This window comes from Loxodonta africana, chromosome 6 (assembly GCF_030014295.1).
Source record: "Loxodonta africana isolate mLoxAfr1 chromosome 6, mLoxAfr1.hap2, whole genome shotgun sequence".
Classification (NCBI taxonomy): Eukaryota; Metazoa; Chordata; class Mammalia; order Proboscidea; family Elephantidae; genus Loxodonta; species Loxodonta africana.
In genome coordinates this window covers 117,218,560-117,242,156 of record NC_087347.1, presented here as the reverse complement: position 1 = coordinate 117,242,156, position 23,597 = coordinate 117,218,560, and the positions used below count along the sequence as shown (strand labels likewise).

Here is a 23,597-nt window from a genome sequence, read left to right as displayed (position 1 = left end):
ATCTTTAGATTTCCATCCAGCACAAGGGTATAATTTCAAGATGACACCGGTGGCATCCTTTGCCTACACTGCACTGTGAATACCGTCGTTCTGAAAATAGAGCTGAAAAGCAGCACTACAGGTGAGAGCCATGACATTCCCAATTTGGCTGCCATTTCCCTACCGTGTTTCTCACCAGGCACAACGCTCTCTTTTCTCTTTTTCTTTGACATTTTTTTCCCCCCCACATCTTCTCTTACCCATAAGTTTCCATCATCAAAGGGCAGAAAGAATCCAACCAGCCCACCTCAGAACACAGCAATTAAAACCAGGATGCTAAACAAAAAAGTCAGCAGCTTGAATCCATCAGCCACTCCTTGGAAACCCCATGGGGCAGTTCTACTCTGTCGTATAAGGTCGCTATGAGCTGGAATTGACTCAGTGGCAACAGGTTTGTTTTTTAAGACTTACCAGGGAGTCTTTCGGTATTTCCACATTGGCTTTGGTTTTGATGTTTTTCTTGTGGTTTCCTTGAGTGCTGATAGAGCAGCCAGTAAGAGGGGAGCCCAGGGAACTGCCCTTTACCACGCTCCTGGAGGAAACATTATTTGGTCCACTTTTTGTCTGTTGAGCTGCTTTCTTATCAACTCTGCAGGTAGAAAGCGATTCCTCTGGTAAATTACATTGCTTTCCTTGAATCACTCTATTTTTCTCAATTCTTATCGTTTACTGTAAGCTCCATGTATCTCTTTGTCTTTAGACCTTTGAGTGACAAGTGTTTCTCACTGGCCTTGATCAGATCTTCACCTGGTAGTTCAGCTAGTGTATCAATTTAGATTCCGTAATCTAATAATTTATTTTTATGATGGTGAGGGGGCAAAATAAATGCTACTGAAGACTGATTGCTAAATACATTTCTGGCTTAAGATCATCAGGAAATGTAATTACCTCTGGGAAGCTTCTAAGTATACGTTTGCTTGGTACCATCAATAAGACCGCCATACTTTCAAACGTAAGTGTAATTTTCTTCCATTTCATGCCACGTGGATACATTCATGGTTCCTCATATAGGTTGAATTTCTATTACCCTTGATAAAACTTTCCGTTCTTTAATTTCAAAGACCATTGGTTTGGTTAACAAAGTAACATGGACTAAATTATCATTTTATTGCTAACTTTTATTTCACTGCTTAAATTCTGGTTAACGTACAAAAGACCGCTACTATGCATTTCTGCTTGTGTGAAAAACATGCCTGCCTAGCATTTAATGTGCAGGAAGCAAACAATTCTACTTAATGGGGGCAGGGGTCCCCTATTCATTAACAACCTCTTTTCCAATGAGTTACCTGTTCAAAAGTTCCGTCATAAAAGTATCTTTTGTAGAACACGTAACAGGGCTGGTTTTATTTCTTGGTTCAAACTTCATTTGATTGTAAATGTCTTGTGGTGTTTTCAAATTATGCTGGCTTTGTAAATTACTGTCTGGACTATGTGCTGACTCTGTTTCGGTGTTGAGCTCATTTTCCAAATCACTCTGTAGTTCGGGCTTCTTTTTCTCTTTTCTTCTCTCTGATATTAGCTGTTTGTTTCCAAACCCCAAACTTTTTGCATCTTTCTTTTCCACTTTAGTTTTGGAGACATCCATTTTCCTGCTACTGAGAGCTGGAAGCCTACTCCTTCGAAAACCAAACCAGCTGGCAAAAGATGGCCCAGGCTTCTGCTTGGTTTCCACAGAGGTGGACTTTGTTTGTACTTGGCCCTTTTCCACATTCTCTTGAATGCACAACATGACCTTTTCTTCAATGGTGGGTGAGAGGGGGGCTTCTGGGCTCCCAGCATCAGGCCTGGTTATAGAGGCATCTGGATGCCTTCCAGAAGTTTCTAGAGGGGGCGTCCTACTTTTACACTGCATCCTCCCTGGGCTCTGCAGGAGTCGTGGGCAGTCTGTTGGGGTGGACAGGCACCTGCAGGGGTTGCTGCCTGGCTCCTCAGGCACAGCCACACTGGGGCACCCTCCCTGGGCATAGGCCTGCTGGTCTTCTGTTCCAGGCGGTGTGAGGAACCCTTCGGGTTCTGGAGGGATCCTCAAGGGCATCTTATTTGGGCTGCCATGCTGGCTGCCAGAGCTGCCTGTGCTACCCAGAGAGCCTTGCCTGGAGGGAGGCCTGAGGGGGCTCCCAGCATTCAGAAAATTTTCAGGGGCTGGAGCAAAAGGAGGCTTACTGGGCAAGCCTTCTGTGAAGGAGTTCTGCCGGGTGAGAGAACTGCCTCTCTCAGCAGTGTTGGTGATGATCTGAGTTCGGACTTTGCTGGGAGGAGTGGAAGGCTTGTCTCCCGAGTGGGTGCTGAAACTCTGGCTCCGGGCTTTGGCTCCGTTCATGCCTAGAGCTGGTTTTAGGTGTGGCTTGCTGGAGGAAAGGGATCTTTTCACAGGTTTGTTTTCCATCCCATCTTTCCCGCCAGCCCCAGGGGTGCAGTTTTCAAGTGACTCTGGCAGTGCTGTTTCTAAGGGAAGCCCTTCAGCTAAACTGTTTTTTGGTTGTAAACCCAGAGCAGTCATATGTTTTTCATCTTCTGTGGTCTCGATGCTTGTTGGATTCCTATCTTCTTGCCTAGACTTAGCTGCAGCCACACAACTTTTAGAGGCTTCATTTAGACTATCTTTTTCGTGTTTCCCTGGCACTGTTGAACTTTTCCTGAGCAACTGGGGAGACTTTAGGAGAGCTTTGAGTCCCAGTGGGAGACGAGTTTTCAGTCCTTTATCATGAGCGTTTGGACAACTGTGTATGGCACTATGGCTTTTGTAGGATGACGATGATGAAGGACTGTTAACCTGAGAGGAAGGCGACTCATTTACACGTAAAAAGGAAGATGTAGGTGTCGTGGGGACACTGCCACTAAACTGTCCTTTTCTTCCTGGAGATTCACTTTCAGAGGGCAATGATTCCAGTGCCTCATGGGTTAAGGGGCAATTCTTGGGAGTCCGTAACCCTGTGTCCACTTGTGTGGTCCCAAGTATTTGGTGAAGAGAAGTTTTGGGGATACCTCTCTTTGGAGAGAGCTTTAGAGGCCCTGGAGCCATCACTGCAAGGGAGCTGGAGGGGGGACGACCAGGGTGTCTGGTTTGAATCACTGTTTCTGTGGAAGGCAGAGGGCTCACGAAGACAGGTTTTGTGAAGGCTGCAGAAGGTTTCTTCCCCTGAACTTCTGTCATGGCCTGATTAGAAGAAATAACAGGAGTAGAAGAGCCTTTCAGAGGAGGGGATTTGAATACTGTCTTAGCTGTGTCACTGTGAGCCCTAGTTTTGGGCTTGGTGGCTGAAAGTGGTGGTGAATAGTCATAACTGTGTCTGATCAGCAGTGACAATGACCTGCCCGGAGGGGGTGGAGGTGACTTCACCCCTGCTTCTGGCCCTGAGTCACAGTGTTCATCCCTTGTGGGAGGTTCTCCGTTGTCACTAGGCTCAATGAGGGGCCTTGAGAGCAACCGTGACCCTGGAACCTGACTCTTGGAGCACTGGGCCCAATCCCTTCTGCTGGGCATTTTTGAGCTGTGAGGAAGTTGGGCGAGGTGTTTTGGAATGTGTGAATCTGGCCGTAAATCAAAGAGGTGAGCTGGGCTCTCAGATTTCCTGAACCGTGAGAGTTTCCCAGGAGCTAAGGCTGGTGATTTTTCAAGAGTCTCCGGGTCAGCTGAGGGGACTACTTTGGAGGCTTCAGGATCCATTATTTTTGATTTCGGAGATGAATATTTCTCCCTGGCAGATAGTTTTACCAAGCTTTGTTTTTGACAGATACCCGTGGACATCAAAGACCTAGAATTATTCTGGCATGATGTATTGTGTGTTGGCTTGGCCAGCTTTTGTCGCTGAATATTATTTTGTGTTACTGTCCTAGGGCTGAAAGATTCTGTGGGTGTCGAGGGAATATTACCTACATTATCTTTTGGAATGTTTTTCTCAGTTTCCTCTTCAGATCTGTTTAAGAAAGAGCAGTCTCTTGCGTCAGCTCCTGGCTGCAAGTGAGCAATTCCCTGAGGTAAAGATTCAGTGTGTTCGGCCACGGGTCCAGTAGAGGCCTGGTTGACAGAAATTTCATTTCCAGTCACAGTGACAACTCCAGCCTGATGAGAGCTGAACTCAATGGGCTCACCATCTTCTGCATCAAATATTACGGTCATACATTCTTCTGAAGAAGTCCTTTTTACAATTCTTTCCTGCTTAACGAAACTAAATGTCTTTGGCCTATTCTCTGAGACCTTCTCATCAGGAGACCCAAGGTGAGATTTTCCAAGTCCAAGGAGGAGGTCCAGGTTCTCCATGGACTTGTCGGTATCAGCAATCAGTGACAAGTCTGAAGGGCTTTTCTCATCACTGCTTTCAATGTGCAACTCATCAAGGGCCTCATTGTCATCGGTGTCTGAGAGCTGGAGGCTGAGAGCTAGGCAGCCCTGGCTGTGCTGATCTCTTGCCCTCTGTAATGGAGGCACCTGGACCCTTGGGTACAGCGTCCCCTCCAAGGGCCAGTTGCTGACACAACTGCTCAGCTTCTCAGCACTTTCCCTGGGATAAACTACTGAGGCAGTACCTTCCAAAAAGTGTTTTCCATTCAGCTCCCAGCCAAACAGACTGTCAGGAACACTCTGAGTGAATTTACTACCATGCAGCCTGCAGCCCTGGTTTGGAAGCCCTTGGAGCAACGCCAGGGAGGAAGACTCTTCATCGACATCATCATGGGAATCTGTATCATAAACAAATGCCTTGTGACGCTCCTTGCAGGGACTCCCCATGGCTGCTGGCTTGTAGGGGGGGCACTCCTTGAGGCTATTACACTTAATTCCTGGAGAATATATCCCTTCATTTGAGTTCATGCAATCTTTGTAACCCCATTTGGTTATCACCGAAGGGGGTTCAAGTAACACTTTTCGCTTCTGTAGCTTCTTTAGTCCTTCCAAAATGTGGCTTTCCTTGATACGAGTTGGAGGTAGTTCATCTGTTGGACTAGCAAAGCCACTTGGGAGCGACGAACCAACACTTAGCCTTTTATCCCAGTTTTGTGATGACTGCTAGGAAAAAAAAAAAAAAAGGTAGATATCAGAAAAGACTGAACCATGTGGATCACAAATATATAAAAGGGAAAGTATATAACTAGACTTAATTTATTCTAGTGGTTGATATGTATTCACATACAGATGCATATATTAGCTAATTAATGAATTCATAAATGATGCAGTGAACATTTACTTTGCCAGACCCTGTGCTACTTAGGAAAGGAACATGAAAAAGGTTTTTTTTTTTTTTTTTAATTTTTTAAAAAACCTATCTAGCCCTTGAAAAATGGATAGGTATAAACTTTAGGTTAAAATTGGAAGAAGTGATTTCCAGGTAGAAGAAATGGAATAGGAAGAGCTAGGAAGGTATGTTCAAGGCATACTTAGAGAACATCCAGAAAATCAATTTGGCCTCACTGTAGAGTCCATATGGGAGGTAGAGAGAATAGAGCTGGGAGTGTGAGCTGGTCATTCCATTCTTTATGGTCCTTTCTAATGTTTGACAGTTCTGTTCCCTGACTTCATGACTTTATTTGGTAGACAATGGATATCTATGAGAATTATCTGGTTACTATATATACGTGTGTAGATACACACACACACACACACACACACACATCATACAGCCCTCCTTACATATGTAAAGTAGCTGGGCATTTGTTGTTAGAATTGTATATTATTAACCTCCTAACTGAGAAAGGTATTTTTTCTTCTTCTTCATACTTCCCCAAAGGCCAGCCTTAATTTCTAAAAAGTGTACATTATGAATTAATTAGTTAAAAGGAAAAATGCATTCTATACAGAGATTTCATATTTTTCCTCACTTGTGTTAGCAAAGAAACAAAAGGGCCAAGAAGGAAACTAACATTTACAGAGCATCTACTGTGTACAAGCCACTTTTAGAGTGAATTCATTTTCAGAACAACACCGTGAGAGAAACATCATGACCAGTTTGCTCAGGGGAAACTGAGGTTCAGAGAGATTAGTCCGTTGAAGATCAAGAGCTGGAGTGTGGATTTCAGCTCCAGCTTCCCTGGCTCTTCCTAGGACACTTTGTTGCTTCTGAGTCAGTTCAAAAGTGGCCTTGCAGAGATTTGAAACCAGGCCATCTGGCTCTAGAGCCTGCACTCTTACTCAGGATGCTAAGCTACCAGAGTCAGGCTTAGTCTCACTTCTCCCTTCTCTACTAATCAGTTTGGAACAGAGATCACAGGTTATCCCTGCACCCCGGTCCTGAATGGCACTTGGATAATTATTTAATAACAAACCAGCACTTAAGGAAATTAGTGGGCTGTAGGCGCTGACCTAGTTACTTTTTCAAAAGGCCATATGGTTAACGTGAAAGGTTTCAGTGAACCAACCTGATGGTTTCTGATGTGCGGCCCTTACCAACCTTGGCTAAGAGTAAAGCTCACACTGGCATTTCCACACTAGCACATGCTCCCCTCCCCCAGGACTCTGCACACTAGTCACATGTTTATATTCAGAGCACCAAGTGCTGAAGCTGAAAACGTGTAAGAAGCTTCCTTTGGAATCTGGGCTTTTTTAGTAAACTGTGAACATTTGCTTACATCTAAGACATTTTCATCAAAGTTACGCTTGTTATCAACAACATGCATGTTTATTTTTTTAGTCAAATACTATTTTTTCTTTAGAAAATTCCCCAGAGTCAGAAGATAGTGGGGTTAGACGCTCTCTGGCAATGCGTCCCCTCTTCTCCTCCTCTTCCCAGCACCACTGAAAACTCCTTCACAGCAGGAAGGAATCCCATTAGTGAGCCCGGGTATTATAGACCAACCAGTGAGCGGGCGGCCTCGGCTTGGGATTTTAAGAACTTCCATGATCCTGACAGTCAGGTTCACAATAAAGGAGAGAAGCCAGGCAAAAGTATCCTGCACAAGCTCGGAAAAGGCAGATTTGTTCAACCCATAGGAGAGGCCCTCGGCCCCTGCCACCCACCTCCTTGGTGCCCCTCCAAGGTCTGCCCACGCTGTGGCTTGATTCATCCCCAAGTCAGCAGCTGATACCCCCTCAGAGCCCCGGCTCACAGTCCAGTGAGATGAGCTGCATTTCTCAGTCCGTTTTCCTCAGGAGGTCATGGTATTTAACAACTTGACAAAAGCTGGGCCCATCTTAAAACTTAAAAAGAAAAACAAACAAAAAGTATGGAGCCCCTGTGAAAGAGATGGTGGGGAGGAGCTAGTGTTTCTTAAAGGCAGCTTCATCCTCTGCTGGAAGAGTGGCTTGAGGGGAAGTGCAGTTGATTAAAAGATGCTACTGACCAGGGAGGGCCTTGGGTTCAATGCCCACCATGAAGACACCAAACCAGTTGCAGCTGAGTTGATTCCAACTCAAGGTGACCCCTCCTGTACCAGTGGAGAACTGTGCTCCATAGGGTTTTCAGTGGCTAACGTTTTAAAAGCAGATTGCCAGGCCTTTCTTCTGGGCCACCTCTGCATGGATTCCAACCACCAACCTTTCAATTAGTAGCTGAGTTCTTATCCATTTGTGCCACCCAGTAAACCAAAATCCATTGCCATCAAGTCGATTCTGACTCATAGCAACCCTGTAGGACAGAGTAGAGCTGCCCCATAGAGTTTCCAAGGAATAGCTGGAGGATATGAACTGCCAACCTTTTGGTTTAGCAGCTGTAGCTCTTAATTATGGCTCCACCACTCCTTTAAAGCACATAGTCCTTCTATATTTCTTGTCTGGACAATAGTTTTGCAATTTTTTTTTTTTAAAGAAATGTGATTCTTGGTATTAATGGGGACAAAGGGCAAATTGATTCCAACATTTGAGACAAATCCTCCAAGCTTTAGGCTCACTTGGGAAGCCCAGAAGAGCAGAATGGTTGAGGAAGGGTCTGAAACCCAGTGCCCAGCTCTGCCATGTACTGGCTATGACATCCTGGCCCAGTTACTTCTCAGTGCTCAGTCCTCACCTGTAAGATGGGGGATTAGGATAACCTACTTAACAAGGCTGTCGTGAGCATTAAATGAGTGAATGCTTGCTATGTGCTTAAAGCTGTTTTTCATATGGTAATGACTCATTAACTAGAGCCAGGTTCTTCACTGTAGGCAGGTCAGTGCTTTTCATGCAGCCTTCTTTCCTGTTCCTACACAAGATGATATTAAAAAGTACTTGTGTACTAAAAGAGAGCCATTAGTCATATATTTATTATTATATAAGTTAATAGTGTATTCATATTCAAAATCGCTACGTATGAATTCAGGATGGAAGGTAATACCAACGAGTATATGGCACACGGTAAGAACTGTAGAAATGTTCCTTGGATGACATAAACTAAAAATGTCTTCTGGGGGCTGGATTCACACAGGTGGTTGGACACAGTCTAGTTTGCTAGGTCCCTGAGATCCAGGTCTTTTCATGGTGTGATGCAGCAGTTGTACGTGGCACTCCATCACCATTCTGAGAGACAGCCCTATTAATTCTCCACATGATGATACCTGAGTGTGGACGAAGTGTCTTAAGAACCTTTTTCCTCCTCCTTCAGGGGAGAAGTTCCCTTAGAATATTAGGAATTGCTCCAATTGGAAGAACTTTAGCCAGAGAGAGAGAGAAGTGTGAGAGTGAAAAGAGCAGAGCAAGGGGCTCTGGGAGCCAGGGACAGTAACAGACAAAAAAAGGAAACATCGCTGATCAACTCCCCAGGTGGGAGGCAGGCCCTCACAGTCATTATTCAGCACTCCGGACAGCTCCTCGGAGGGAGAAATTGTGATAATACACAAGTCTCCCCACATCACATTAGAAGTCTGAGTCCAAGGGAATAAGCTCTAAACTCAAACTTGAAATCCTTTTCTGAGTTCTTTTTCAGGGTATATCAAAGCCACTCCCTCACTAATATTTTCTAGGAGTTATGAGATTTTTCTGGTTTCCCTGCTTCTGAAATCTTTAAATTATACAAATGATAGACAAATGATCTCCAAATATTGTGATTCGAAGTTTCCATTTTTGCATACTCTGCTTTTCACCAATGTTAGGAAATTACTGAAATGGTGTGCAAAGATGTTTGTTCAAAGAATGGAGGGGGGATCTTCAGCTGGGTAAGCCAACTTTGCAGATGGGAATCAACTAGCAGTAGGAGCTATTTAAAAAGCTGGTAAAGGAACACCTAGAACATTGGTGGGGTTGTGCCCACCTTTATGAAGCTGTGACTCCTGTCTTCTACCATGGTACGTCCTCTCTCTACTGTGTTGTCCTCCAGTTTACAGGTAGTGTTTTATGACGTTACAGTACTGAGTAGAGGAGGTCAGTACAACACATGCCATTTTTGAGCAGTAAATTCCTACAAAACAAATGATACTCCCAAAACTTTTAGGGCTTTTTCCTGGGATAACCCATTGTCCTTCTTATTCTCTAGAACAAAACATTCCTTTAAGTTGTCATGGTGTTTTTGGTCTCGAATGGCTTGGCAAGTGGCCATGTTCACCATTTACAGGAGGTGTGTTAACAAGTCTATCACAGCAATGGACAAGGTCCACAAAACTAATTACAAAGGTCTGAGTGGTCTGAAGCGTGGTCAGTTCCATTAGGCCAGGGCTCCGTGTTCCAGTTTGATAAAAACCTGTGACCTCAGTGGCCTCCAACAAAGCACAGAATGGCAATGTTCTTCTCCCAAACTCCCTCCCAAGATGACAGGGTTGTTTTGGGTCCAATCATCATTCTACTTCTTACTTGCTGTGTAACCTCTGGCAAGTAATAGCCTTTGTGAATCCATTTCCTCTTCTGTGTAGTAGGCAGAATGATACCTCCCTGTAAGGTTTTTATGAGGAATAAATGAGTCGGTTCCTTTTTACTCCTCCCTCCATGACCACACCGTACTAGAAGAGGAGGCCTTTCTGGTTCACAGAAGTGCTGAAGTGCCTTGAAAGGCAGCCTTACCCTTTTCCTGGGGGTCTTCCCATCATGCCATGTGTAGGAGGAGCTGCTGGAGTACTCGCTGCAGGTGCTTGACAGAGACAGCTCACTGCTGCTGCAGCTGTTTCGAGGACAGAGATGACTAGGGACAGCAACCCCCAAGCCAGGGCATTTCAAGGCAGAGGTTCCTGATTTTGCATTCAGCTGGTGTTCCTGAAAAAGTAGGACAGCTGAGGAAATGCCTTGCTTAAAAAAAAAAAAATAGGAGTGAGTAAATACCAACTCAACTTCACACTAAGGGGGAAGGGAACATAGCATAATGATTAGAAGCACAGACTTTGGGGTCTGACAGATTATAGGTTCAAATCTTGGCTTTGCCTTTTACTTTGTGGCTATGAAGAAATCATTTAATCCCTTAGAGCCACATTTTCTTTTCCAACGGGATGAATGATAATACCACCTACCTTATAGGGTTATTGTAAGGACAAAATGAGGTCCTAGAAGTACACAGCACAGTGTCTGGCCTACATTAAGTGCTCAGTGATCACAAGCTACTATTATTATCTGAAAGACTGGAGGTTTGAGTCTATCCAGAGGTACCTTGGAAGAAAGTCCTGGTGATCCGCTTCTGAAAAAATCTGCCATTGAAAACTCCATGGTGCACCGTTCTATTCTAACATACGTGGGGTCACCATGAGTTGGGGTCCACTTGACAGCAACTGTTTTGTTTTTCTTATTGTTATTATTAAAAAAAAAAAAAAAACAGTGTCCATCAAGTTGACTCCAACTCATGGTATTTTTTTTCCCTTATCATTATTATTCCCCCATGTGTCTGTCAGTCTGTCATATTGTGGGGCCTTGCGTGTTGCTGCGATACTGGAAGTTATGCCACTGATATCCAGATACCAACAGGGTCACCTGAGCTTCCAGACTAAGACAGACTAGGAAGAAGGATCCAGAACACTGTCTGATATAGTGCTGGAAGATGAACCCCCCAAGTTGGAAGGCACTCAAAAGATGACTGGGGAAGAGCTGCCTCCTCAAAGTAGAGCCAACCTTAATGACATGAATGGAGTCAAGCTTTCGGGACCTTCATTTGCTGATGTGGCATGACTCAAATGGGAAGAAACAGCTGCAAACATCCATTAATAACTGGAACGTGGAACGTACGAAGTATGAACCTAGGAAAACTGGACATTTGTCAAAAAATGAAATGGAATGCATAACCATTGATATCCTAGGCATTAGTGAGCTGAAATGGAATGGTACTGGCTATTTTGAATCAGACAACCATCTGGTCTACTAAGCCGGGAATGACAACTTGAAGAGGAATGGCATTGCATTCATTGCACCATCAAAAAGAACATTTCAAGATCTATCCTGAAGTATAACGCTGTCAGTGATAGGATAATAATCATACACCTACAAGGAAGACCAGTTAATACGACTATTATTCGAATTTACACATCAACCACTAAGTCCGTAGGTGAAGAAACTGAAGATTGTTACCAGCTTCTGCAGTCTGAAATTGACTGAACATACAATCAGTATGCATTGATAATTCCTGATGACTGGAATGTGAAAGTTGGAAACAAAGAAGGATTGGTAGTTGGAAAATATGGCTTTGGTGACAGAAACGATCCTGGAAATAGTGTGATAGAATTTTGGAAGACCAATGACTTCCTCATTGCAAATATCTTTTTTACCAACATAAACGGCGACTATACACATGGATCTCGCCAGATGGAATACACAGGAATCAAATCAACTACTTCTGTGGAAAGAGACAACAGAAAAGCTCAGTATCATCAGTCAGAACAGGGCCAAGGGTCAACTGCGGAACAGACCATCAACTGCTCATATGCAAGTTCAAGTTCAAATGAAGAAAATTAGAACAAGTCTACAAGAGCCAAAGTATGACTTTGAGCATATCCCACCTGAATTTACAAACCATCTTGAGAATAGATGTGACAGTTGAACAATGACCAAAGACCAGGCAAGTTGTGGAATGACATCAAGGACATCATCCATGAAGAAACCAAGAGGTCACTAAAAAGACAAGAAAGAAAGAAAAGACAAAAATGGATGTCAGAAGAGACTCTGAAACTTGCTCTTTAATGTCAAGTAGCTAAAGCAAAAGGAAGAAATAACGAAGTAAAAGAACTAAACAGAAGATTTCAGAGGGCGGCTTGAGAAGACAAAGTAAAGTATTATAATGACATGTGCAAAGAGCTGGAGATAGAAAACCAAACAGGAAGAACATGCTTAGCATTTCTCAAGCTAAAAGAACTGAAGAAAAAATTCAAGCCTCAAGTTGCAATAGTGAAGGATTCCATGGGGAAAATATTAAACGATGCAGGAAGCATCAAAAGATGGAAAGAAAACACAGAGTCATTATACTAAAAAGAATTGGTCAATGCTCACCATTTCAAGAGGTGGCATATGATCAGGAACCGATGGTGCTGAAGGAAGAAGTCCAAGCTGCTCTGAAGACATTGGCAAAAAACAAGTCCCCAGGAATTGATGGAATATCACTTGAGATGTTTCAACAAACGGATGCAGTGCTGGAAGTGCTCACCTGTCTATGCTTGGAGATTTGTAAGACAGCTACCTGGTCAACTGACTGGAAGAGATCCATATTTATGCCTATTCCCAAGAAAAGTGATCCAACCGAATGTGGAAATTATCGAACAATATCATTAATACCACATGCAAGTAAAATTTTGCTGAAGTATATCGACAGGGAACTGCCACAAATCAGGCTGGATTCAGAAGAGGATGTGGAACCAGGGATATCATTGCTGATGTCAGATGGATCCTGGCTGAAAGAGAATACCAGAAGGACCTGTGTTTTATTGACTATGCAAAGGCATTCGACTGTGTAGATCGTAACGAACTATGGATAACGTTGCGAAGAATGGGAATTCCAGAACACTTAATTGTGCTCATGAGGAACGCTTACATAGATCAAGAGGCAGTTGTTCGGACAGAGCAAGGAGACATTGCATGTTTTAAAGTCAGGAAAGGTGTGTGTCAGGGTTGTATCCTTTCACCATACCTATTTGATCTGTATGCTGAGCGAATAATCCAAGAAGCTGGACTATATGAAGAACGGGGTATCAGGATTGGAGAAAGACTCATTAACAACCTGCAATATGCAGATGCATGACCTTGCTTGCTGAAAGTGAAGAGGACTTGAAACACTGACTGATGAAGATCAAAGACCACAGCCTTCAGTATGGATTACGCCTCAACATAAAAAAAAACAAAAATCCTCACAACTGGACCAATAAGCAACACCATGATAAACAGAGAAAAGACTGAAGTTATCAAGGATTTCATTTTACTTGGATCCACAATCAACAGCCATGGAAGCAGCAGTCAAGAAATCAAAAGACTCATTGCGCCAGGCAAATCTGCTTTGAAAGACGTCTTTTAAAGTGTTGAAAAGCAAAGATATCACCTTGAAGACAAAGGTGCACCTGACCTAAGCCATGGTATTTTCAATCACATCATATGCATGTGAAAGCTGGACAATGAATAAGGAAAACTGAAGAAGAAGTGATGCCTTTGAATTGTGGTATTGGCGAAGAATATTGAATATACCATAGACTGCCAGAAGAACGAATAATTCTGTCTTGCTCCTCAAAAGCAAAAATGGCGAGACTGCGTCTGACATACTTTGGACATGTGTCAGGAGGGATCAGTCTCGGGAGAAGGACATCATGCTTGGTAAAGTACATGGTCAGTGGAAAAGAGGAAGACCAATGAGATAGACTGACACGGTGGATGCAACAATGGGCTCAAGCATAACAACGACTGTGAGCATGGCACGGGACTGGTCAGTGTTTCGTTCCATAGCACACAGGGTCGCTATGAGTCGGAACCGACTAGATGACACCTAACAACAACAACACATGATTACTATTAGACAAAATTATTGCAATGGTGGTTTCTCATTTTACCCAGTCACAATGGTGCAGGGATGATATCAATATTGGAACATGACGATAATGCTACAAAAAGAAGATAACAGAGTAAAGCTCTACATTAAGCATCATTGGCTATAAGGTTCACAAGCATGAGCACTAAACTGGGAGTCTAGTAGCCTGGATCACAGGCTACACACTATCTTTAGTAATGGGACCCTGAGCAAAGAAAGGCTTTAGCTTTCATGGATTTTAATGTCTGTATTTGTAAGATGAAGCAGCTTTACCAAATTACACCTATGGTTATACTGGTTCTAACAGCATCATTGTAAATCAGGATCAAATGCCACAGCACATCTGTGACACCTTACAGGAAGCCATATACAGTAGAGCAAAAAACTGAGGTATCATGAGTTTCCACTGTAAAAGATAATAGGACTTTTCACATTCAGTTGGCTGTCCAAATGGTAGAGGATCCTCACATCAAATTACCATATTTTCTTGCCAACCTCACCTTTCCCACTTGAGATCATTTTGCAAGCACTGTGCTAATTTTTTACATGCTGCTGTAAAAAAAATCAGCATAGTAAAAAAAAAAAAATTAGTGGACTTATGAAAATACCTTGAGGGGGGAGGGCTCAGTTGGCAGTCTTTAATTTGCATAAAATACAGTAGATCTCTCTGTATGTAGAAAATCCCAAAAAGTCCATAAGAAAACTTCTAGAGCTAATAGGAATTTAGCAAAATTGCAGGATACAAGGTCAACAAACAAAAATCAGCTGAGTTTCTATATACCACCAATGAGAAATCTGAAATAGAAATTAGGGAAACAATTATATTTATAATAGCATCTAGGAGAATAAAATACCTAGGAATAAATCTAACCAGGGATGCAAAGGACTTATACAACAAAAACTATACAACACATGAAAGAGATTAAAGAAGACTTAAATAAATGGAAAGAAGTTCCATGTTCATGGATTGGAAGCCTTAATATTGTTAAGACATCAATACTACCCAAAGCAATCTCTAGATTCAATGCAATCCCAATCAAAATTCCAACAGCCTTCTTTACAGGAATAGAAAAACCAATTCGCAGCTTTATACGGAATGGCAAGAGGCCTCAAATAACCAAAGGAATGTTGAAAGAGAAGAACAAAGTAGGAGGACTTACACTTTCTGATTTTAAAACATACTTAACAGCTACAGTAATCAAAATAGCCTGGTACTGGGATAACAATACGCACATAGACCAATGGAATACAACTGAGTCCAGAAATGTAGTCACACTTCTATGGTCAACTGATTTTTGACAAGGGTGCTAAGTCCATTCAATGAGGAAAGAAGAATCTCTTCAATAAATGGTGCTGGGAAAAGTGAATTTCAACATGCACAAAAATTAAACAGGATCCATGCCTCACACCACACACACAAATTCAAAATGGATTAAGGACCTAAATGCAGAAACTAAAACCAAAATATTCTTAGAAGAAAAAGCAGGGGCAATGCTGTCAGGCCTAGCTTTTAACAATGGATGAGCTCATAACAAAACTACAAATAGCAAGAGACTAAATAAATAAACGGGACCTCATAAAAACTAGAAACTTTTGTTCATCAAAAGACTTTACCAAGAAAGTGAAAAGACAAGCTACCAACTAGGAGAATATCTTCAGAAACCATATATCCGACAAGAATCTAATAAGCAAAATACATACAAAATTTTGACAACTTAACAAAAAGATAAAAAACCCAATTATAAAATGGACTTCAATAGACATTTCACCAAAGATGACATTCAAATGGCCATCAAACACCATGAAAAGATGCTCAGCATCATTAGCTATCAGAGAGGTGGAAATCAAAGCCACAGTGAGATACCATTTCACTTCCACTAGGATGGCTAAGATTAAAAAAAAGAAAATAACAAATGTTGGCAAAGATGTGGGGAAATTGGAACCCTTATCCACTGCTGATGGGCATGCAAAATGGTACAGTTGTTGTCGAAAACAGTGTGGCGATTCCTCAAGAAGTTAAAAATAGAACTACCATATGACTCAGCAATTTCATTCCTAGGTACATACCCAAAAGACTTGAAAGCAGTAACTCAAACAGAGACTTGTGCACTGATGTTCATTGCAGTGCTATACGCAACAGCCAAAAGGTAGAGACAACCTAAATGTCCATCAACAGACGAATGGATAAACAAAATGTGGTACATACATACAATGGAATACTACTCCACCAATAAGAAAAATGAAGTCTTGATACATGCTACAATATAGATGGAGCTGGAAGATATGCTGAGTGAAATAAGTTAATCACAAAAGGACAAATACTGTATGACCTCGCTTATATAAAAAGATAAGAAAAGGCAATATATAGAGAGCAAAGTTTATTAGTGGGTACCAGGGGTGAGAGAAAGGGGGAAAGGGAGGGTTAAGGGTGATGGAAATATCACATTGATTAAAGATAGGGTTGCACAGCTGACTATTGTAATTGCTGTCAATGAGTTGTACACCTGTGAAAAGCTGAATTGGTAAAAATTATGTGATAGATGTATTTACAACAACGACTAAAAACAAAACAAAAAAGCAGCTGCCGAGGCTACTTAAGTACAACCAAAAACCTGATTAAATTTGATTTCTTGGTTTGGAAGTCTAGGGTCTTGGTTTCATGGGACATCCCAGTTAATTGGCCTAATAATCCCAGTTAATTGGCCTTTAGTTCTTCTGTTCCACTTCCTAGTTAATTGCTTAGTGCCTGGGGTCTTGAAAGCTTGCAAGCAGCCATCCAAGGAACAACAATTGGTCTCTATTTGTTTGAAGCAACAGAGAAAGGAGAGTCAGGAATAGGTGGAGGGTATGGAATGTGTGGCTAATTGCCTCCATGAACAACTGCCTCCTTGCCATGAGGCCAGAACTGGATGGTGCCTAGCTGCCATTGCCGAAGATTTTGATCAAAGATTCTATAGAATAATCCTGACTAGAAGGTAGAAAATGCAAAACAGAATTTAAAATTCTCATGGACTCCAGACTTCCTGGAACGATGGAGGCTAGATGAACCCCTGAAACTACTGCCCTGAGACAATCTTTAAACCTTAAACCAAAAATATCCCCTGAAGCCTTCTTAAACCAAAGAATAGTTTAGCTTCACTAGTGAAAAATGTCTGCCTTGAGCATTAAGGTCTTTTAAGAACGATCTCCTTGGGATCTAATTGAAAACAGCAACTTTAAAGATTAGGTAGGGACCTTAGGGACAGTGAATTTACATTAATGGAGAGGAACAACTCAGAAATGGAGGGTGAGAATGGTTGCAAAACTCGAAGAATGTAATCAGTGTCACTAAATGGTACATATAGAAACTGTTGAATTAGTATATGTTTTTCTGCACATATTCTGAACAACAACAACAAAATAAATAGAATTAAAAAAAAAAAAAAAGGTAGATCTGGGTCCCATGCAGAAAGAACTGGCTGTTAGGATTCTAGTGGGTCTGCATAAGGCAAGAGAGACAAATAAAGTTGTAAACATCCAAGCACATCTTGACAGCCACATTACAGGCCTCTAATGTAACAGATGAAGCTCCATGAACTGGGCAAGGTAAGTTAATTTAGCTTCCCAACCACAGCACCCACTGAGAATGGAATCTCTCCATTACCGTCTGATTCCTGTCTCCTATCTACATAAAGCTTTGTCTCAGAAACTCTTTGGTGGGGATCCATTTGTCTTTGTGTCACTTGCAGAATGGCCAAGCCTCCTATTTATGTGATTTATTGACACTTTATAGGTACCTTTAGTACCGAGTACGTAGCATTGTTCTCCAAATGCAATTTCAACTCACAGATGACTAAACGCCAACTTTGGGAAGGAAGGTAATGATGATCTGAGAATACCTGTGGTAGGATGTTAAACTCCTACGTAAGAACAGAGGGCATGTTTAATTTGCTCTCTGATCAATATTCATAATGCTCAATAACGTTAGGTTTTCAATATCAGGCATCTGCTTTGCTATCGATATTTCATCTTTGCTACACAACAATCCCTTTAAGCGATCTCCAAATGCCAAGAAATTTTACTACTCTGTTTTTCCCTCTAAAAGCTGGCTCTAAATATCAGTGAAAGGAGAAACTTGCCTTAAAATCAGCTCTTAGCAATATCTATCTATTGATTTATGACCTTGTTTATTGCTGGATGTAACTTAGTTAGGGAGAGTTCATATTTGTATCTCAACAGATACCCCACAACGGATGGTTCTGTACACAGGAGCACCTAGCATTTAAGCTTCAGCCATTGTTAAAATCTGGAGTATGGTCCAGAACAAACTTTCAGGAATACCACATTATGCTCCATTTCTACTCTTGTGCCTTCCACTTCCTCTGTCCCCTTCTCTCAGTTTAAACGTACTTTGCTGTTTAAGTAAGCAGTGTGGTGGCTGGCATTTAGGACTATCTCTGCTCTGCCAGGAATGCCAGCCATCCAGACACAGCACTGCGTCTGGGTCCTGGAGGCTGCTCAGCTCTAAGCCTTTCTGATGGTCCTTCTCCCACTCTGCATAGCTTTCATTTATAGTTACATTCTACTCTCTCCCAAGGTACTGAAGCTTATATGTGGTTCCCTCTGTCTTCCCACCTATCCCTTTCAATGTTGTTATTAGTTGCCATCACGTTGACAGAACAAATGTTTCCCAGTCCTGTGTCATCCTCACTATCATGAACATGTTTGAGTCCATTGTTGCAGCTCTAGCGCCAATCCATCTCATTGAGGGTCTCCCTCACCCTCACTGGCTCTCTACTTCACCAGACATGATCGACCCCTCCTAACAATGTGTCCAAAGCAAGTGAGTCAGATAATGCTCTGTTGTGATCCATAAGGTTTTCACTGCCTAATTTTTGGCAGCAGATTGCCAGGCGTTTCCTCCTAGTCTGTCTCAGTCTAAAAAGCTCCACTGAAACCTGTCCACCATGGGTGACCTTGCTGGTATTTGAAATACTGGTGGCATAGCTCCCAGTTTCGTAGCATCACGCAAGCCACCACAGTAGAACAAACTAATAGATGGGTGGTGGATCCCTTTTACTACACCCATTAAAATTATATCTATGTTTACAACTCAACTCAAATTCCTAGGCTTTCTGGACCAATGAGCATCCTTGCTCAGGCATGGCCCATGTGTGTGTCTCTGGTATAGATGTTCGATTAAGAACACAGGAAGTTAGAGCTCAGAACATGGCATGGAGGGAGAAAGAATTGATGTCTCTCCCTTGAACTTGAGACACCCAGATGTGATTGAGGTGCTTCGGGGAGGAGAGGAAGGCTTGTCAATGTCATGGGCAGTCAAGGGGCTAAACAGGAAGGTGTACTCTAAGACAGGTCTTTTGACACTGTAATGTGCACATGAATCACCAGGGGATCTTGTTAAAATGCAGATCCTGATTCAGTGATTCTCAGGGGGAATCTGAGATGTAATATTTTGAACAAGCTCCCAGGTGCCCAGTGCTGCTAGTCTTGTGACCTGGCCTGTGCTTTCAGTAACAAGCCTCTAGGAGAAGCTATGAGAGGTCTAGCTCTTCCATGGGTCACTTGGTAGCATGATGTGTCATTGCACAGTCTGACTTGGGCTGTGCTGTGGGGGAGCAGTCTGAGTGTACCCGTGGGCCCGTGCGTTGGGGTGGGAGTGTACGGGGGGAACACTGAATATAAATTCTTCGCAAAGAGGAAGGGCCACCCATCCCTACTGGGAAAGTTTCCCTATTTTTCCCACCTTGGACAATCAATGTTGGAATTTAATAAGGACTCTAGATCTCTGACATCGTGGTGGCAAAGTGAGCTCTTCATTCTTGCAGTTTCCTTCTTCAGCCCATGCTCATCACAAAGGATTACCCATTATAATAAATCACTGTTCTGGGGTTGAATGCTTGAACTCTGAGGCCACTTACTAGTTTAAATCCTGGCTTTTCCACTTGTTAGCTCTTTGACCTTGGGTAAATTACTTAACCCCTCCATGCCTCAGCTTCCCCTTTGTAAATGGGGATAATTAAAGTCCCTACCAGATAAGATCAGTACAAAGGCTGAACAGTTCCTGGCCATGGTAACGCTCAGTAATTTTTAGGTCTTGCTATTATTATTAATTTTTTATTTAATGCAGGTCTCTTGCTCTTTAATTAAACCATAAATGTATAGTCTCCTTAAGGGATCCTATCTTTCACTTCTTAACATCCTCTCATTATCTGATACCTGGCATGTAGGTGGCAAAATAACTGTGTTGAGCAACAACCAAAAGTGGGGACATGTTGTTGTGGCCTTCTCAGCTTCTAAAAAGGCAGGTTAGCAGATACCAGTTATCATTTTACATCTTTGCCATGTTTTCTGTGGCTGTAGCATGATGCCACATTACTTAGGAAGAACAGAAGAGGGCTAAAGAGGCAGAGATCCTACTAGTGCCCTGATATTACTGCAGGCTCATGCTCAGGGTGTTTCATGCACTACTTCATTTAATGCTTGCCACAAATCTCTCAAGTAGAAAAGAAAAAAACATTATCCTCATTTTCAAATGGGGAAACTGAGGCACTGAGCTATCTATAACCTGCCTGAGGTCACCCAGCCAATACAACATTGTGATGCCAGGCCCATGTCCTAGGCTACCATGCCAAGTAAGACCCAGCAACCAGCAGAAGTCCCAAACATAACACAGAACACCATGCATCCTACTGAATATAGTTGTCATTAGTAACAGATAAGGACTATGATTAAAATTATTTATTAAAATATGTATATTGACTATCATGGCAACATCGTCTTAATTATGTTGATTTAACTGGAAAATAAATAACGTTTACTTTAATGTTATTAGAATCTCTATTCAAAGTGTATTTTTCTCCTCGTGTATTACAGATGATAAAGTAATCTTAAGACTGCAAGCATACTTAAAGGAAAGAACGCTTTCGCATTCTTACTTTGAGAAATGTGGTGCAAAACCCACAATCTTAGTTAAAAAGAGAGAGAGAGAATGTGGCAAAGGGTTTCTTGGATAAAAACTACACACTTAAATCCTGACCTTCAGGCCATATCATAGATTGAGTGCTATTAGGGTCTTTATGAATGTTTGAAGTGATAGCATTCCACTGAAATTTAATTCCAAAAGAACTTGCGAATGTTTACCAGGGACAGAGAATATCCTGTCTACACTGACGAAATTATACAGTAAAATAAAAGGCCAGTTATCTGCAAATGTTCATCTGTCATTGTTTTTAAGCCTAACATTTTTCACTATATATTTATTTGGCTCTTATTTTCAAGTTACTTTTCTTTTTTAATGTCAATGAGAGTTAAAAGCCGTGCTACTTAAAGTTTTGCCAAATAAGCACAAAGCTAACCCTAGCTTAAGAAAAGAAATGGAAAAAAAAAGCAGCGTCCATGAATTTTTAAAAGTTCATACATAATATATCATAAAAGCAGGACGAATAATATGGTGCATGGGCTTTAATGAAAAGATCCTTGACCATTTCTCAGAGACTCTGAGATGTAATCAATACCCAAAAAGGTATCTTGGGGACAAAGCCAAGATTTATGATATTTGGGCAGAGAGTGACACTTTCTGCATACTGTATCAGCTGGGGGACATGATATTGAATTTCAGAGAACACAAGAAAGGAAAGTATTTTTATCTGCCTGACAATGCTTCAAGGATGCACTTTATGGTTCACTTGCGACATCATACTTGATGGAAGGAAAATAACATCCTGAACAAGCGTTCTGAAGGCATCGGGGAAACTCACGTGACTCTCAACATCAGTTTGTGACCGCGTCAGACTCCGGCTTCTTTCCAGCTCTGAAAGTAAATCTCCGGAAGAAAGATCCAGGATGCGCGAGTGAAGTTTCTAAGCAAAATCAAGCAGAAACATGTCATAGCGGTGATTTAATTGTTTCAAAATCGTGGCTGAGACAGTGAAGTCAAAAAAGAGTTCACATATGTAGGTTAGACAGATTAGATAATACATACATACGTACCCTAATTCAAAAGGTTTATTCTAGTTTATCGGTGAAATTAACCACTTGCTGGGGCGTTGGTTCAGAGTCATGGCAACCCCATGCGTGTCAGAGAAGAACTGTGCTCTGCAACGCTTTCAATGGCTTATTTTTTTAAGTAGATCGCCAGGCCTTTCTTCTGAAGCTTCTCTGGGTAGATCCGAACCTCCAACCTTTCAGTTAGGAGCCAAACACTTTACCCACTTGAGCCACCCAGGGACCTTGGAGCTGGCCCCTGACTCCTGGAAACTCTATGCATAATGGTATGAATTGCTGCCTGGTCCTGTGCCATCCCCATGGTTGACTGTGGATCTGACCATTGTGATCCACAGGGTTTTCACTGGCTGATTTTCTGAAGCAGATCACCAGGCCTTTCTTCCGTCTTTGTCTGGAAGCTCTGCTGCAACCTTTCTTCCATCTTAGTCCTAGCCAGACATAAACCTCCCTTGAGAAATGTGTACTGGCTGTTAATGAGGTGCACTGGCCAGAACTGAGCTCAGGTCTCCCCATGGAAGGTGAGAATTATACTACTGAACCACCAATGCCGACATGGGTATACATGTGTGTATATGTATGTGTATACACACACGTGCAAATTGTAGTTAATAACAATAATCATGTTTTCATAGTCTGTATTGGAAAATTAAGCAATGAGTTAAGTAGTAGCTGGAAGGTAGTAGGAAAAATGGGAATACCCAAATATACTTATTGGCTAGTATGAAAATTAACTTTTGATATTCACATTGAAAAACAATCACCATGTTAACCTTATTATGTTGAACAGTGATCAAAATCTGAGCAAATAATTATAAAAGTGACCTTATTTCTAAACAGCATTGATCTTGTGAAATCTTCCCTCGGACACATTTTAACTCAAAGTCGTTAATGTCAACTGTTGGGAACAATTAATGCGAATAGAAAATAATTGCATCAGGGATCTGGGGACTTGGAAGATTTCTGCATTAATATTCACATCTATTCGATTATACACTCAATTCTTTATTTCAGTTTTACTTGGGAGGCCTGCTAAACCTGGGACATTTCACTATATTAATCTTTATACTAATTACTAAGGCTTTTCTGTGGACAGCAAATTTGATCTGCTTAATTGTAAAAACAATAAAACTCGTGATTTATGTCCAATGTTTCCACTAGGCTGATGACATTTTAAAAATGGTGCTTGTAGCCTGGTTTGTCTTGGTTACAACTTTTGTGACTTCAGACACTAAAAAATCGAATCGAGTAAGTAAATAATGTGGCTAAGCATGTCTCCTTCACCTCTGACAAGTTTTCCTGCCCCTTTTCCTCCCTGGAAAGGTTGTGCTCATACTGAGGCTGATCCAGGAAATGTCTAAGATTCTGTACTGGTAATTAATGTCAGGATTATCCCTGAGTGAGGGGTTGCCCCATCAGTCACAACCCCCCTGTCTTTGGCCCAGCGGATCTACCATACCACACATTGTCACAGGGGGATATAAACTCCACTAAAAGGAGCCACATTCACTCTGCTCCTTATCTGACTCCTCTTAGGCTGGGTTGAAGGGACCCTGGGTACTGGTGGTGCACATGGTTAATGTGCTTGGCTGCTAACTGAAAGGCTGCCAGTTCAAGTCTACCTGGAGGCACCCTGGAAGAAAGGCCTGGCAATCTACTTCTGAAAAACCACCACTGACAACCCTGTGGAGCACAGTTCTACTCTACGGGGTCACCACGCATCAGAATCGACTTGACGGTAGC

The 23,597-nt window shown here is 42.1% G+C and overlaps 1 protein-coding gene across 1 annotated transcript in view; it reads right to left on the bottom strand.

Moving 5' to 3' along the window:
• Nucleotides 1-23,597, bottom strand: part of NCKAP5 (NCK associated protein 5) — a 666,066-nt gene that overhangs the window by 57,456 nt on the left and 585,013 nt on the right. The window contains 6 exon segments of the mRNA XM_023543022.2: nt 451-628; nt 1,326-3,525; nt 3,528-3,591; nt 3,593-5,044; nt 9,935-10,123; nt 21,611-21,712. Coding sequence (XP_023398790.2) covers nt 451-628; nt 1,326-3,525; nt 3,528-3,591; nt 3,593-5,044; nt 9,935-10,123; nt 21,611-21,712 — 4,185 coding nt within the window.